Below are 17,401 nucleotides of genomic sequence, written 5' to 3' on the forward strand. Positions count from 1 at the left end.
AGTCACATTCATTAGTGTGTGTGCGAAGCCCTCTTCTGACGAGATTAGTTTTACTGGGGGAAGTCGGGTGCACAAGCACAAAACACCACATACTTCATTTTAGTCCTGTGCGAATCTGCCATGTCAGTAATTTTCACATGGAGGGAGAGTAATAATTCCAGCCAGAATAACCTACTGTTTTTCTGCTGACTTCAAGGTCCTCTGATAATACTTATCCTGTGCAAATGATCATCCCTGTGTTTTGAGGGGTAAAACAGCATTTAACAGGTGCTGCTCACAGTTTGGGTAAGAACATGGGAACAAATTGATGCTTAAAACAAAGTGCTAATGCACATGGCCTACAGATGAATGATATGTGTTGTCATTATCTTTCCCAGTGCCTATTTCTCTTTTAAAACATTAAGAGGATAATAGTTGACAAGTTGAAATATCTTCACGCTTAGAACAGCCTCCAGGCATAATGGTACATTTTATATGAGAAAAATATATAACAGGAGGCATTTTGGTAAAACTAATCCCATCTGACCATCCTCTGAAAAAACAGACATGCTGGGGTAATAATTACATAACCGACATTCTAGTAATACAAGTAGGTTGTGAATAGGGCTTATGACTCTTTATTAGGGGCCAGGCAGGGTGTTACTGCTGCCGATACTTTGATTTAGAGGGAAAGTGTTCTTCACAGGTGTTAAGAAAAATAAGTGGGTCACTTTTAATGCAGTTTCTCACCTGTAGGCCCAGTTGGTGTTCATTTATATACACACACACACGTTTTGTAAATTTGTGTGATTTGTTGAAGTTGTTACTATGGAGACAACACTTAAAAAATGAATTTCCTAATGTTTGGATTTCGAAACAGTCAAGAGCTGGAAAGCAATGCTTGGCAGAGTTTCCAAACAACACACACTGACTGCATACATTTTGCTCACAATCTCTACAGCCAAACTCGTCATGACCCCTGCTGGTCTGTATGTGGAAGTATTTATTGACAGTAAATTGAGTGCAGTAGTATTTACATTTCTACAGCATAACATGTTTTGACTGATAATCGATACCATCACATATTATTTATAACACAAACCTCTGCGATACATGTATTTTTTTATTCAACCAGAGATAATGAGTTATTTCCAAATACTCGACCTATTCACACTCCAAACCACGAGTGGCGCTCTCAGCCAGCGGTGGCATCTTGTACTGTGGAAGATAGAATGACGTTTGTTAAAAAAATGGCGGCCACGGTCGAAGTGGATTGTAAACACATCAACTGTACCAATTGTAACTTTTTTTTATTATCAACAAAACATGTAGTCGGGTGTGTCAGCAATGCATGGTGATTACAAGATGTTTATGTTCAACTTACAGGTTGATATTGTTGGCGGAGAGAAAGGAGGGCGTTCGTCCAAGCGAAGAAAACAAACGAATCGGTAAGACCATCCACAGCTAACGTTAGTTAGTTAGCAGTATGTTAGCAGATTGCTAACGCTAACTTACCATATCAATGAATGAAGGTGCAAGCTTTCATTTCAATTTACCATACTGGTTGTACCCTAGTTTGTCCTTGGTAATTTGAGACAATACCTACAGCAAAATTCGGTCTGTGTGTGTCTCTCACGATTTGTTCACACCTGAAGTATTGGGTACATGGTGTTTGCGCATGCGTCAGGTAAATTAAAATGACAGTTTATTCAACATTCTGGAAATACAAGGTACCTTTATTAAAAAGCAACGGATTAAAGTCTGGCCTAATCAGCTATTTAGGTCAGGAAGCCCACAAGACATTATGGCGATAACTAGGCTAGCTTTTCCATAGTAACTAGACCTACCCTAGCCCTTGATCATGACTCTCTGTTCCATTACATTACACATGCCATTGGATGAAGGCGTCTACTGTAGGAGGGAGTTTTGTTAAGATCCCCTATGCTCTGTCTGAACATTAACATACATCGCTTGCGGTACGGTTTTGGAAGCATTAGGCCCTTATCTTTCATATCAGCTCAAGCTCAGCGTTCAACACAATCGTGCCCACAAAGCTAATCACTAAGCTAAGGACCCTGGGACTAAACACATCCCTCTGCAACTGGATCCTGGTAAAAACACATGCCATGCTGATCCTCAACACGGGAGCCCCTCGGGGGTGCATGCTTAGTCCCCTCCTGTACTCCTTGTTCACCCACGACTGTGTGGCCAAGCACGACTCCAACACCATCATTACGCTTGCTGACAACACAACAGTGTTAGGCAATGATGAGACAGCCTATAGGGAGGAGATCAGAGACCTGGCAGTGTGGTGCCCAGACAACAACCTCTCCCTCAACGTGAGCAAGACAAAGGAGCTGATCGTGGACTACAGCAAAAGGAGGGCCGAACATGTCCTCATTAACATTGACGGGGCTGTAGTGGAGCAGGTAGAGTTTCAAGTTCCTTGGAGTACACATCACCAACAAACTATCATGGTCCAAACTAGGGTTGCAAAGGGTCGGAAACCTTCCCAAATTTTTTCAAAATGTTTTCATGGGAAGTTAAGCCTGGGAATTTGGGGAATTTTGCTTAAATTCATCAAAACATTTAGCTTATAACAGTGAACCTTTTTTGTGGGATACACATACGGAAATTCTAGGTCTTGTGGCATATTTTGGTTAAACTATCCCCAATTCAATGGAATTGCAACCCTCTGCATGCACAGTGCATTCTTCCATCACATGTTCAGCTGATTCTCAAGATCTTGCACACTAATGAGATGCTATTGAGCCCACACTGCTACACTGTCTGAGCCAAGGACTACATGCTTTCTGGTAAGTTTTGATTACAATACTGGGTGGGGTGAATATATTTTATGACATTTTTTGTTAACTAGTAAATAGTAGCCTACAGCAAAGTGTGTTTAAATCATTTCTAACTTGTTAACAATTTCTGCTAGTTAGTATTTGCTACCATGTGGGTTTTGGCTTGCTTGAGCCTGCTAACTGAGTAGTGTTAATTCACCTGTTTCCATGCATGTTTCAAACATTTCTTACAAGGAGTTGTTTATTCTAACTGCTTAACTATTTATCTGTACATGAATTGTATTTGGGTTTTTTACTCCTTTTTTTCTAATCTTTACAGGAAAATGCCACTGGCACTATCTGATGTGTGGAGACATTTCACTGCAGCTAATGTAGAAGGAAAAGCTGTGTACATGTGCAAATACTGTGCCAAATCATATGTGAAGAATGCAACAAAGATGCAGATTCATCTGGCCAAGCGCATAAAGTTCCCTCAGCGCTCACAACAAGCAACCTCTGACAAAAGTCCCTCTACTTTTATTTGAGTTGAAAATAATGAATCAGACACCTTATCGATAGCAACAGCTCATGGTCCTCCTGGAATCAGAAGTTTTTGGACTCAATGAAGGAACGTAGTCAGAGAAATGCTGATGAATGTCTTGCTTGAGCTGTGTATTCAACTGGTTCACCTCTGATGCTCACAGAAGAGAATTCTGAATGTTCTTCGCCCAGCATACACCCCTCCAACCAGACATGCTTTATCTACTAATTTGCTGGATGCAGAGTTCAAGTGAAGATCAAGCAAATCATAGAGAAAGCAGACTGTATTACAATCATCTCTGATGGGTGGTTGAATGTTCATGGGCAAGGAATAATTATCTACATCATCTCAACCCGTATTCTACAAGAGCACAGACACAAGGGACAACAGACACACCAGTCTCTACATTGCAGATGAGCTGATGCAGTCATCACTGACCTTGGACCACAGAAGGTATTTGCACTGGTGACAGACAATGCTGCGAACATGAAGGCTGATTGGTCTAAACTGGAGGTGTCCTATCCTCACATCACACCGATTGGCTGTGCTGCTCATGCATTGAATCTGCTCCTCAAAGACATCATGGCACTGAAAACAATGGATATACTCTACAAGAGAGCCAAGGAAATTATTAAGAATGCGAAGGGTCATCCAGTTATAGCAGCAATCTACCTCACCAAGCAAAGTGAGAAGAATAAGAGAACCACATTGAAGCTGCCTAGCAACACCCGTTGAGGTGGTGTTATCATGTTTTTCAGTCTCTTGGAGGGGAAGGAGTCTCTCCAAGAAATGGCCATATCACAGTCTGTCGATATGGACAGCCTCATCAAGAGGATCCTCCTGGATGATGTATTTTGGGAGAGACTGGTAAGCAGACTTAAACTCCTGAAACCTATAGCAGTAGCCATTGCTCGGATTGAGGGAGACAATGCCATCCTGTCTGATGTTCAGACTCTGCTTGCAGATGTAAGAGAAGAAATCCGTTCTGCCCTGCCCACTTCACTGTTGTTCCAAGCAGAGGAAACTGCAGTTCTGAAATACATCAAAAAGGGTGAAGACTTCTGCCTGATGCCCATACACGCCGCATCGTACATGTAGAACCCCAAGTATGCTGGCAAGAGCATCCTGTCTGGTGCAGAGATCAACAAGGCCTATGGTGTCATCACTACCGTGTCTCGCCAACTTGGCCTGGATGAGGGCAAGGTTCTTGGCAGTCTGGAGTAGTACACTTCCAAGCAAGGGCTTTGGGATGGAGATGCAATATGGCAGTTGTGCCAACATATCTCATCAGCCACCTGGTGGAAGGGACTTTGTGGATCTGAGGCTCTTTCCCCTGTTGCCTCCATCATCCTCCAAATCCCACCAACATCAGCCACCTCAGAGCGCAACTGGTCCTTGTTTTTTGAAGATGCACACCAAAGCACGCAACAGGCTGACCAATACAAGGGTTGAAAAAATAGTGGCCATTGGGGCAAATTTGGGGCTTTTTGAGCCTGACAACGAGCCATCCTCAACAAGGTTGGAAAGTGACAGTGAAGATGAGGCCTCAGACTCTGATGTTCAAGAGGTGGACATTAAGGAGGTCCAGGGAGAAGACATGGAAACCTGAGAGGAAGACAACCAAAGCTTTCGTTTCTAGACTATCATTTTACAGATGTATGTTGAAAACATTTTTGGGAGATGCTATGGATCATTCAAATTCCCTTTCTTTTGTTGTTCAGTGAAATAATCATGTGAAGAGTCAACTCATTTAATTAAAGTTCAATTCGTAACTAAATTGTTTTTTTATTTCTATTGGAAGGATTTTACCATTTGCAATTATGTCTACTTATGATAAGGTAAAAGGTTTATGTTTCGGTCTCCATATGATATGGCAAATACATTACTGTTGGAGTCACTTAGAAATGTCCTTGTTTTTTAAAGAAAAGCTCATTTTTGTCCATTTAAAATAACATCAAATTGATCAGAAATACAGTGTAGACATTGTTAATGTTGTAAATGACTGTAGCTGGAAACGTCTGATTAAAAAAAAAATGGAATGTCTAATTAGGTAGGCGTACAGAGGCCCATTATCAGCAACCATCACTCCTGTGCTCCAATGGCACGTTGTGTTAGCTAATCCAAGCTTATCATTTAAAAGGCTAATTGGTCATTAGAAAACCCTTTTGCAATTATGTTAGCACAGCTGAAAACTGTTGTGCTGATTTTAAAGAAGCAATAAAACTGTGCTTTAGACTAGTTGAGTATCTGAGGCATCAGCATTTGTGGGTTCGATTACAAGCTAAAAATTGGCAGAAACAAAGAACTTTCTTCTGAAACTCATCAGTCTATTCCTGTTCTGAGAAATGAAGGCTATTCCATGTGAGAAATTGCCAAGAAACTGAAGATCACATACAACGCTGTGTACTACTCCCTTCACAGAACAGTGCAAACTGGCTCTAACCAGAATAGAAAGAGTGGGAGGCCCCGGTGCACAACTGAGCAAGATTTCAAGTACAGACGCCTCACAAGTCCTCAACTGGCAGCTTCATTAAATAGTACCATGCAAAACACCTGGCTCAACGTCAACAGTGAAGAGGCGACTCCGGGATGCTGGCCTTCTAGGCAGAGTTCCTCTGTTCTTTTGCCCATCTTAAACTTTTTTTTTTTATTGGCTAGTCTGAGATGAGGCTTTTTCTTTTCAACTCTGCCTAGAAGGCCAGCATCCCGGAGTCGCCTCCAAACACACCAAGTCCAAATAGACCAAGAAAGTTGTGAAGAGAGCACGACAATGCCTTTCCCCCTCGGGAGACTGAAAAGATTTGGCATGTGTCCCCAGATCCTCAAAAAGTTCTACAGCTGCACCATCGAGAGCGTCCTGACCGGTTGCATCACCGCTTGACCGGTACATCACTGGGGCCAAGCTTTCTGCCATCCAGGACCTATATATTAGGCAGTGTTAGAGGAAGGCCCAAAAAATTGTCAGACTCCAGTCACCCAAGTCATAGACTTCTCTCTGCTATGGCATGGCAAGCGGTACCGGAGCGCCAAGTTTAGGATCAAAAGGCTCCTTAACAGCTTCTACCCCCAAGCCATAAGACAGCTGAACAATTAATCAAATGGCCACCCGGACTGCACCCATGCACATTGACTTGGTACCGGTACACCATTTTTAAAGTTTATTTAGTAAATATTATCTTAACTCTATTTTCTTAACTGCATTGTTGGTTAAGGGCTCATAAGTAAGTATTTCACACTCTATCTCCATGTTACAGCGCATTTTTATGGAAAACAGACGGCAGACAAGAGGTGTGTGCTAATTAGCTATCTAGTATGCCCCGAACACCTTTGTGTAAGCATAACTCGAGAAGTGTAGCGGAAGTGTAGTTTTGTCAGATGGAGATACCCTTACCTGTATGGATCTGCCAAAACTGCTACAGTAAGTGTATCTTTTTTATTTTTAGGATTCTTTCTTGCTGATGAAAGATAAGGGCATTATGTTTTGAAAGCCATATCGCAAGCGATGGTTATTGACGTTTCTAAACATTAAAACACAGTATAGGAATTGTAGTTCACATGAAGCAGTCGTGGGCGAAGCTAATGGCCGAGATCTGTAGGGAGAAGGCAGAATGCTGCCTAGAGTTTGAGAGCTGGCCTATCCTTTAATGCATACCAACTTTAACAAATAATAAAGCTAGCATATTATGGTTATAGCAATCACTTTACACGTTGTAACCCTGTGTGTCATTGACAGCCGGAAGTATGGCGACAAATGGAGAGAAGGCGAGTGGAGGAGAGGAGGGGTCGGATTCCGAGGTGGCTGAGCTTCGCCAGAAAGTAGAGTCGCTAAAGCAAGAACTGAAAAGCTGCACAAAAGAACTGACCAAATTACAGAAACAACTGACCAAGTCTGAGAGGCTTCAGAAAAGCACAGAAAGCTACAATGAAGACTTGAGGAAACAGGTAGCTACCAAGAACAACCTAGCCATCATTAAATAAGTATATGATATGCACAAATGAGTGAATTTACAACTTACGGTGATACTTTTTTCCTTGACATGATTTGATACAATAGGTCAACAAGCTTAGTGCAGAGATTCATGAACGAAAGAAAAAGGCGAAAGAGAGAGCTGAAGCTGAGACACAGACAGAGGAATATACCTGGTCAGAAACTGGTGAGCAATCTAACCACCACCCATTCCCAGGACCAGCAGTTTGGGATTGATCCAAAGGAATTATTTTATGTTGCTCCCCTTACAGATACATTGATCCTTCTGTGTTATTTGCAGATTATTACAACTACTACTATGGAGGAGGCTACTACCAGGGTGATGGTGTGGCTACAGACACCCAGAGGACCGTGACACCTGAGGGGCAGGAAGCCACTGATGCCTCAGAGATGACAGCTACAGAATCAACCACTGACACAGCTACAGACATGACGACAGACACAGCCACAGCGAGGATTACAGAGGTGTCTGTAGAGGGTGGTATTGCTGCCGCTCAACCAGAGGCGAGTTTGATTACTGTCCCTCCACTCATTCTAGTCTGAGGACAGTGAGGAGTCTCGTCTTCCAAAAGACTACCTTTTTTTTTGTGCTGATCTTCCTAACACGTGACCACAATCACTCCATCATGGGCCGTGGCTAAAGAAGACTATTAGAAACATGATCATGATGTCTATTTGGAAGGGCACAAGAAATACTAGAAGGTTGATGACCGACACAGTGTAAAAACGGTTTGGGAACTTTCTTTCTTTACTTGTGTTTGTTCCAGCAGGAAGTGGATACGGGCTCCATAGCTGACATGCTGAGAGCCACAGCTGAGCAGGCCATGACACAGACTGGCTTTGTGTTTGATGAGACCACAGGGATGTACTACGACCACAGCACTGGCTTTTACTACGACTCGGTACTAAACCACCCACACACACGATCACTATGTCATTATTTAACACTCTTTTTAATTGCGTCACTGTCTCCCTCCCCTAGGCCAGTCAGTTGTACTATGATAACAACACAGGGATGTACTACTACTACGATGCAGAGAGTGGCAAGTACCAGTTCCACTCCAGGATAGAGGTTCCTACTGTACAGCCCGTCTCAGAGACCAGCCAGGTGAAAAAGAGCCTAGACAAGAAAGGAAGGAAGTGGAAGAAAGTTCCAGAGAGAACCTCCCGTCACGATGATAAGGTAGGTGACCGTACCAGAGATGAACCAGAAACACTACAAGAGAATTACAGCAAATTAATTTAAAAAAATAATGATTAAGAGGGGATAATTGATATGTTTTAACTAGCTAAACATTTCTCATTGTTGTATACAACAATGTATCCTTATTGTTTTTGATAACAATGTTATCCTTACTGTTTTTGTGCTGACCTGAGAGATGATGGTCCTGAAGCATCTCACCTTCAGTAGTTTAGAGATTGTAATTGACTTCTTAGGATCCATTTTAACCATGATCTATGTGGTCTCAGTTGTCAAATACTTGCAGGGGTGATTATAGACTTTCTGCAGCAGCTATAGTTTAGTTTTTTTCTGCTGTAGAGTCAGATACATTTGTCAAGTACAGGGTTTTGGCTATTGCTTGCAGCTGCTGTTTAGTTGACTGAATGCTATTCCTCTGGTCATAGGTAGAAGACGTGACTAACTCACTGGCTAACATGAAGATTTCCTATTTCTGGAACTCAGCTTCCCGTAGAGGTACATGTCTCACACAGATACTTAGAACAATTCTTTAACAGCAGAAAGACCCCCATGCAGACATGAGGTATAGCCTACACAGCTTTGGTGCAAAAAAAAGTCAGGTTTCAGACCTCAGGGATTTGGCTGCTTAGTCTGGTCAAGAGTACTTTTTTGAGGATCACTTTCATTGTATTGCAGCTTGAGTCAATAAATGTACTTTGCTGTGATGCAGTACAGGCCTACTGTCTTTGAGAACTGAGACCCATATCCAAAAAGGACCTCAAAACAGTACAGGGAGGTTTTGATGCAGAGAGCTCACTGTCCAAATTTCTAGAAAGCCTCGTGTCCCGTGTCTGCCAAGGGAGTTCTCTAGAGATGCTTCAGGTGCATCCTCCCCTCTGATTTATTGCCTGTCTGCCGACAGGGCCTTGTAAAGGAGGAGCTGGACCTTAATGAGTGGGTGGAGCGGCGAATCCCCAAGAGGGGCGCAGGCTCGCGCAGGCAGAGGGGCCGGTCTCTTACTCCAGACGCGCCTCTGCAAAAAAAAAGCTCCTTGAAGACTCGCCAGGCGAAGAGCGCCGAACGCTCGTTGAAGAGGAGGAAGAAGAGGAAGGACGGGTTGCGCTCCGATGATGCGAGCAGCTCGAGGAGGAAGAAGAAGAAGGCTAAATCAGATAAACTCATCAAGAAAAAGAAGGCGGCTAAAGCAGCGTCTGCGTCGCGGAGTGATGACTCGAGTGGGAACAATGATCCTGAGGAGGGGGAGATCACGGAGTCGGAGGGAGAATGGAAGTCTACCTCTTCCTCCCCTCCTCCCACCAAATACAGCTCAGAGTCAGAGATAGACAGTCAGGAAGGTGAGAGGCGAGGACGGACACAGTTTAGAGTTATTCAGCCTGTCAGCTTTCTATGCACTTTTCGCTGGGGTTTCTTTAAAGGTGAAGGCAAAATGAAACAAAAGTCTAACATCACCTGATATTTCTTCATCTGTTTTCCTAAATGTTTCCTGTAGTTAAAATATTGCTCAGCAGAATTTCCATGTCAGTGTATGTGATATTGTGTGTATGTGTGTTCCCAGTTGCTGAGAAGGTGTGGCCGCCCTGTGTGAGGGTAACAGTTGTCAGATCTCCAGTGTTACAGACAGGAACACTCTTCATCATCACAGCTGACTCTCCAGCCACCATTGGCAGGTCAGTACAGCTCTGTAGACTGCTTTGTTTCGATTGAATGGCCCATGCGTGGTCAGTTCATCTATTTAACCACCAGGGGGAATGAGAGCTCAGATCATTATTTCTGAAACGGAAGTTTAAACTACCTGTGGCATTTTGAGATACTGTTTTAACATAAGTCTATCTTTTCAGGGAGAAGGATATGAACCATGCCATTAGTATATCTGAAATGGGAGTCAGTAAGGTATGACAACTTATTTCATTTATTTGTTAGATTCTGCAACATGCATTAGTAGTCTGCAGGCCATCAAATTAAATCTTAATGGTATTGATGGGTTATATATATTTTATTTAAATTCCAGCTCCATGCAGAGGTGTACTTTGACCAGGACCAACAGTGCTACATGCTAGTGGACCAGGGAAGCCAGAACGGAACTGTCCTCAATGGCAACCGAATCCTACAGGTGGGTCAGACACGCACTCACTCACACACACACACCTTGGTTGGAAAGTGAAGTAGTAACAGTATTGTTTTCCCTCCCATCAGCCCAATGCTAAGTGTGACCCTTGCCCTCTGACCCATGGGGATGAGGTGAAGATGGGAGAGACTGTTCTGTCCTTTCACATCCACGCAGGGACAGACACCTGTGACGGCTGTGAACCTGGACAGGTCATGGCTCACCTCAGCAAACACCAGAGGAACCAACCACTACAGACCGGTAGCGAACAACCTGATTATTTTGCAGACACTAATGTGTTGCATCCATCTTTGAACGTTGTCTGTATAAGACCGAACACTAATGCAATGCTCACACACCTAGTTACCCATGCCACACACATGGCCCAGTCTCTAACTAGCCAGATGTGTTGTTCCTCAGGTCCAGCTCCAACCAAAGAGGACAAGGAGCTGCTCCGACAGAAAGAACTGAAACAGATGAAGGTTAAATATGGCCTGAAGGTAAGTGACTGGTTCTCCACCACCACTACAACTTTATCTGTTGTCCCCATCTGCAGTTTTATTACTGCTGAATAAGGTCCATTGGTAATCCTTCGTTGGAAATGTCCTTGTCAATCAGATCTCCACCTACCTTCTCTGTGTATACAAAGATGTTATCTGACAGAAGTTTTCATTCAATTAAACTGTTCTGTTTTTGCTCAAGCAAGTCTTGTTGAAATGTAAGTTGCTAGAGACTGAGCAGTCCCATAGTTTACCTTCTTTCCTTGTCGCTAACAGAGCAGTGAGTATATTACTTTGTTTAGTAAGTGTCTCCTTTGTCTCCCTCTGTCCCAACAGAGCACTGAGTATGAAGAGGATAAAGCCCTGAGGAACCCCAGGTATGTGGACCGGGCCGAGTCTCGCCGTCAGACCGTGGGCAGCGAGGGAGTCTTTCAACGGGATGATGCACCCGCCTCTGTACACGTGTACGTAGCCATCCGATTGGTTGAGTCATTGCAAGTGTGTGTGCCACGTATGCACATGTATGTAGTAAGAACTAGTGGTTCCCACGTCCTAGACTGATCTGAAGTTGTCTTGTCTCTTTTTGTACTTGTTTCCCTCCTTGTCCAGTGAGATCAGTGAAGTCAACAAGGGAAGGAAGATGTTGGAGAAGATGGGCTGGAAGAAAGGAGAAGGCCTGGGCAAAGATGGAGCTGGAATGAAAGACCCGGTAATCTTAACATTTCCCCCTCTCTATTGGGGTTCTCCTAGTATTCCCAGTTTTCAGAGATGGGAGTTTTTCTACAGTATTTAACTAGGATTAATGAATAGCTATAGTTTTTAAGTTGACCAAACCGCAAACCAGTATCCTCCACCTGTTATGATTTCATCCCAGTTCTTTCTCAATTTGCTCACACATCTGATATTTCCTACCATTCTGGTTTTCCCGTAGATCCAGTTGAAGATCCGGAAGTCCCAGTCAGGCTTTGGGGCGGGAGCTGCTGTGTCGGTGGACGAGGCTGGGTCTCTGAGTAGGACCAAGACCCAGAGGAACTGGGAGAAGGCCAGGGAGCGGTTTAATGACACATGCCAGACAGAGACACCCACAGTCAAGAAGGAGCAGAGCCCAGCACCCAAACCCTGGGTTAAAGGAGAAGTGACTGATTGACATCCAATGTTTCTAGTCTATATCTCAGAAAGGCCAGTCGCCCAATCCACCATGGAGAAGTGGGTAATTGATTGCAGACAGAAACACAGGGTGGTCTAATTGCATTATCTTTACTGCCTGATTCCACTTCTTGGAATGAGGATGGAGTGGAGTGAGTATGGTGCTGGTACTCAGATTTTATTCCAACCTGCAATAAAGTGGCATAGCGCCATCTGTCCAGTCATTCAGAACTGTGCAGTGTGAACATTAAATGTGTGGGGTTTTTATTTTTATCTTTATTTACCTAGGCATGTCAGTTAAGAACAAATTCTTATTTTCAATGACTGCCTAGGAACAGTGGGTTAACTGCCTTGTTCAGGGGCAGAACGACAGATGTTTACCTTGTCAGCTTGGGGATTCCATCTTGCAAGCTTTCGATTACTAGTCCAACGCTCTAACCACTAGGCTACCTGCTGCCCAAGAGAGGGATGGGGAATTGAATTGGATGGGAAGCAGAATTGGGTTCTGCACAATTTATTTTATTTAATTACATTTTTTTAATATGCAAAGAACCTCGTTCCTGCAAATGTGTGACATGTCTTACTCTTGAAGAAAAACGAATGTAAAGCAACAACAGTTTTTTGAGCAGCCTGTGATATCCACCGAAACTGTACAATCATACTTAATAAAATGTTGTTTTGATTTTGTCTGCAGTACAAAAGGTCCTTATTTCAGGGGGTGAAGAGCATGCTGGCTAGATAACTAATATAAACGCACGGGCACTTTTCAGATTGGTTGAGTCATGGCTATGTTGTCTGTCTAAAAACAATGATGTGCTTTCACCCATGGAATTAGCTGTTAGGGGGTCAAAGGTTAGGGGGGTAGGATGACCTGAAATATTCTGCTTTTACAAAATGTGATGCTGTTTTAAAATGAAACACAATACCTTGCTCTTGTTAATGGCCATAACAAGCACCAACTTCAAATCCGGCGGCACTAGGACTGCATGGACGTACTTCGGTTGCACGCCTAGAAGCGGACCCGAAAAAGTTCCTCTGAAGTTTAACCGACTTCAAAATCAGTAATTTCTCGGGTCCCGGGCCATCCATTCCTCAACTCGATGGGGACAACGACCGGGAACCGCGGATGCAGTTTCTCGCTTTTCTAGACCGAAATTAATCATCCCAACGTTTTACCACTCGCAAAGGACATAACCCAGGTTCAAGAAATGAGTCGGATTTCAACAGTAGAAAGTGAATTGTCCAATGGACAACAAAAGGTAAGGCAACTTGAGTTATTAATGATGAAGAGAACACTATGTAGTACAAGTACACTATTCCAACACTACAACTTGATTAGGCCATTTTTATCATGCGACTTCAACCCATAACGGGAATTTTATACAGGCCTACCACGAATTGCCCTTGATAACAAACTTTGCTGATATGACCTAGACATTAATTTGATTAACTTTATGTTAGGAATTTTATCTAATGTTATTTAGCCTATTTTACTATAGGCACCATATGCATAATTTACATAGACAAAGCTCCATATGACTAGGCTGACGAATTAATCTGTCATGATGGGAAGAATTGTTCTCCTTGGCCTGATTTGGTGTTATACACTGTAGCCTATGAGAAGAGTTTTGCAGGAGATTGCAGCTGAACTAATATTGGTGCAGAGAGGAGACCCTTAGGCTCAGGTTATAGGGTGGCTTGAAGTTAAATGCCCCCTCCTGTAATTCTCACAGAAACCACTTTATGTCACCCAAGAAAATGTCAACACTTTCACTGGATTGCTCAACAAAAAAATGTAATCTGTCTCATCTCAACTCTTTAAATCAGTCCAACAAAATGATTGTGCTACATTGATCTAATATCTATATACAGTACCAGTCAAAAGTTTGGACACACATATTCATTCAAGGATAATCAACACTATGAAATAACACATATGGAATCATGTAGTAACCAAAAAAAGTATTTATATTTTATATTTGAGATTCTTCAAAGTAGCCACCTTGATGACAGCTTTGCACACTCTTGGCACTTGCCTAGTTAAATAAAGGTAAAAAATAAAAAAATCTCAACCAGCTTCATGAGGTAGTCACCTGCAATGCATTTCACTTAACAGGTGTTCCTTGTTAAAAGTTAATTTGTGGAATTTCTTTCCTTCTTAATGCGTTTGAGCCAATCAGTTGTGTTGTGACAAGGTATACATTAGATAGCCCTATTTGGTAAAAGACCAAGTCCATATTATGGCAAGAACAGCTCAAATAAGCAAAGTGAAACGACAGTCCAAAACATGAAGGTCAGTCAATCCGGGAAATTTCAAGAACTTTGAAAGTTTCTTCAAGTGCAGTCGCAAAAACCATCAAGTGCTATGATGCAACTGACTCTCATGAGGACCGTCATAGGAATGTTTGACCCAGAATTACCTCTGCTACTGAGGATAAGTTCATTAGAGTTACCAGCCTCAGAAATTGCAGCCCAAATAAATGCTTCACAGAGTTCAAGTAACTGACATCTCAACATCAATTGTTCAGATGAGACTGTGTGAATCAGTCCTTCATGGTCAAATTGCTGTACAGAAACCACTACTAAAGGACACCAATAATAACAAGAGACTTGCTTGGACCAAGAAACACGAGCAATCGACATTAGATCGGTGGAAATTTGTCCTTTGGTCTGGAGTCCAAATTGGAGATTTATGGTTCCTACCGCCGTGTCTTTGTGAGATGCGGTGTGGGTGAACGGATGATCTCTGCATGTGTATTTCCCACCGTAAAGCATGGAGGAGGAAGTTTTATGGTGTGGGGGTCATTTGCTGGTGACACTGTATGTGAATTATTTAGAATTCAAGGCACACTTAACCAGCATTGCTACCACACCATTCTGCAGTGATACGCCATCCCACGTGGTTTGCGCTTAGTGGGACTATCATTTGTTTTTCAACAAGACAATGACCCAAAACACCTCCAGGCTGTGTAAGGGCTGTTTTAACAAGAAGGGGGAGTGATGGAGTGCTGCATTAGATAACCTGGCCTCCACAATCCCCCGACCTCAACCAAATTGAGATGGTTTGGGATGAGTTGTACCGCAGAGTGAAGGAAAAGCAGCCAACAAGTGCTCAGTATATGTGGGAACTCCTTCAAGACTGTTGGAAAAGCATTCCAGGTGAAGCTGGTTGAGAGAATTCCAAGAGTGTGCAAAGCTGTCATCAAGGCAAAGGGTGGCTATTTGAAGAATCTCAAATATAAAATAGATTTAGATTTGTTTAACACTTTTTTTGGTTTTTCATAGTTTTGATGTCTTCACCATTATTCTACAATGTAGAAAATTGTAAAAATAAAGAAAAACCCTTGAATGAGTAGGTGTTCTAAAACTTTTGACCGGTAGTGTATATATAATCTAATGAAGTTAGATCTATAAACTTTTTTATATACTTAAACCAGTAGGGGCACCTAAAGATAAATAGTCCACTTTATTAGAAATAAATTGTAATCACTTTTTAATAAAGTAGTAACATTTAAAGTGAGTATGTTTGGGGCAAAACGGGAAAAATGCCCCCAGGTCAATCAATGCAAGTCAATGGTTCAAATCATCTATAAGTAATTTCTTTGAGTTACACAATTTTGAGATACTTTAGGATGATTTGGACAGGAAGGGCAAAAATAAAAATATATTAATAGTAAGATGTACAATGTCATTCTATTCCGATGTTTGATTTATTTAAAATAAGATACTAAGACGTTAGCTTTTAAGAGTAAATTACTCAAATGCCACAATAAAATACATATAATGGATTTTGACACACTAATCTTCGGGGGGCATTTTGCCCCATATAGGTGAGTGTTTTTCCTCCTTTTTAAAGTTTTTTTAAAATTGAATAACAAAAACAAAATATTCTGCCCTCTTATTTCCCTTCAAAATGAGTTTGCCTAAGGATAGCCAGATGCACATATCTAAATCTTACCAAATGTAGCTTATATCTGTCAGAAAATAGACATTTCTCTTAAGGGGGGGCGTTTTCCCCCCAAGTTACCCTATGGTTGTATCATAATAAGGACATATTTTAGGATCTTTATGGGTGGATGTAACCCCACTGTTACACTTTATAATCTGGATATAATCAGATCATATTACACTATTTGGTTCTAATCAGATTAAGGGAATCATGCAGTGTACAGTGTTTCCCCACTGTGCCAAGAATTTGATTGTTTTGTCCTTGGTATTGTTTGATTTACAGTAGGTCTAAGCTAGTTGCCAGGCAATAGGCACTTCTTGGCTCAAAAACAGTAGAGTTGTTTTCTTTCTCACTTTCAAAGATTCTCAAGTCCCTGAACACAAATCAAGTGTGCAAGATGTCGCTAGAGGGGATGGCTGCCGTCCTATCGGCTCTTAACCAACCGTGCTATTTTGTTTGTTTTTTTGCCTTGTTCGTAACTTGTTTTGTACATAATGTTACTGCTACCGTCTCTCATGACCGAAAGAGCTTCTGGACATCAGAACTGTGATTACTCACCTCTGATTAGACAAATAATTTTTCTTCCATGAGTCAGACGGAAAGGAGATACTAAAGACACCCGACCACGCCCAGATCCTCGGCATTCGCTGTAGAAGGAAACAGAGATTTCGCGGAAAAAGATTAGGGTACCATGTGAGGATCAGGCGACGAGTGTCTAATCTGCCTTTGCCTTCTGTCCTGCTAGCTAACGTTCAATCGCTGGAATACAAATGGGATGAACTGAAAGCACGTATATCCTATCAACGGGACATTAAAAACTGTAATATCTTATGTTTCACCAATTCGTGGCTGAACGACGACATTAAGAACATACAGCTGGCGGGATATACACTCTATCGGCAGGACAGAACAGCAGCCTCTGGTAAGACGCGGTTCGGGGGCCTATGCATATAATTAAACAACAGCTGGTGCACGATATCTAAGGAAGTCTCAAGGTTTTGCTAGCCTGAGGTAGAGTATCGCATGATAAGCTGTAGACCACACTATCTACCAAGAGAGTTTTCATCTGTATTTTTTGTAGCTGTCTACATACCACCACAGACCGATCCTGACACTAAAACCACACTCAATGAGCTGTATACTGCCATAAGCAAACAGGAAAACGCTCATCCAGAGGCGGCGCTCCTAGTGGCTGGGGACTTTAATG

General features: G+C 42.3%; 2 protein-coding genes across 4 annotated transcripts in view; both read left to right on the plus strand.

Annotated features, from left to right (window-relative positions):
- The first annotated feature begins 1,194 nt into the window (after positions 1-1,194).
- aggf1 (angiogenic factor with G patch and FHA domains 1) lies at positions 1,195-12,927 on the plus strand. 3 transcript variants are annotated; one of them, XM_014138334.2, is made up of 16 exons: positions 1,195-1,278; positions 1,366-1,427; positions 7,040-7,248; positions 7,361-7,460; positions 7,575-7,798; positions 8,065-8,196; positions 8,277-8,477; positions 9,397-9,829; positions 10,051-10,162; positions 10,334-10,385; positions 10,504-10,605; positions 10,689-10,860; positions 11,020-11,099; positions 11,436-11,563; positions 11,709-11,808; positions 12,031-12,927. In XM_014138334.2, the coding sequence occupies exons 3-16, from the start codon at positions 7,048-7,050 to the stop codon at positions 12,244-12,246; spliced, it is 2,253 nt and encodes a 750-aa protein (XP_013993809.2). In that variant the 5' UTR covers positions 1,195-1,278; positions 1,366-1,427; positions 7,040-7,047; the 3' UTR covers positions 12,247-12,927. The 3 variants fall into 3 exon arrangements, with proteins under 3 accessions (XP_013993809.2, XP_013993819.2, XP_013993800.2); XM_014138344.2 differs by lacking the exon at positions 9,397-9,829 and adding an exon at positions 8,921-8,990 and having other exon boundaries at positions 1,218-1,427; XM_014138325.2 differs by having other exon boundaries at positions 1,218-1,427.
- A 350-nt stretch (positions 12,928-13,277) lies between these two features.
- LOC106568179 (high affinity cAMP-specific and IBMX-insensitive 3',5'-cyclic phosphodiesterase 8B) overlaps positions 13,278-17,401 on the plus strand; it is a 97,495-nt gene continuing 93,371 nt past the window's right edge. The window contains exon 1 of the mRNA XM_014138304.2: positions 13,278-13,504. Coding sequence (XP_013993779.1) covers positions 13,454-13,504 — 51 coding nt within the window. The 5' untranslated portion in view covers positions 13,278-13,453. The remainder of the gene's footprint in view (positions 13,505-17,401) is intronic.

The sequence above is a fragment of the Salmo salar genome, chromosome ssa01 (assembly GCF_905237065.1).
Source record: "Salmo salar chromosome ssa01, Ssal_v3.1, whole genome shotgun sequence".
NCBI lineage: Eukaryota > Metazoa > Chordata > Actinopteri > Salmoniformes > Salmonidae > Salmo > Salmo salar.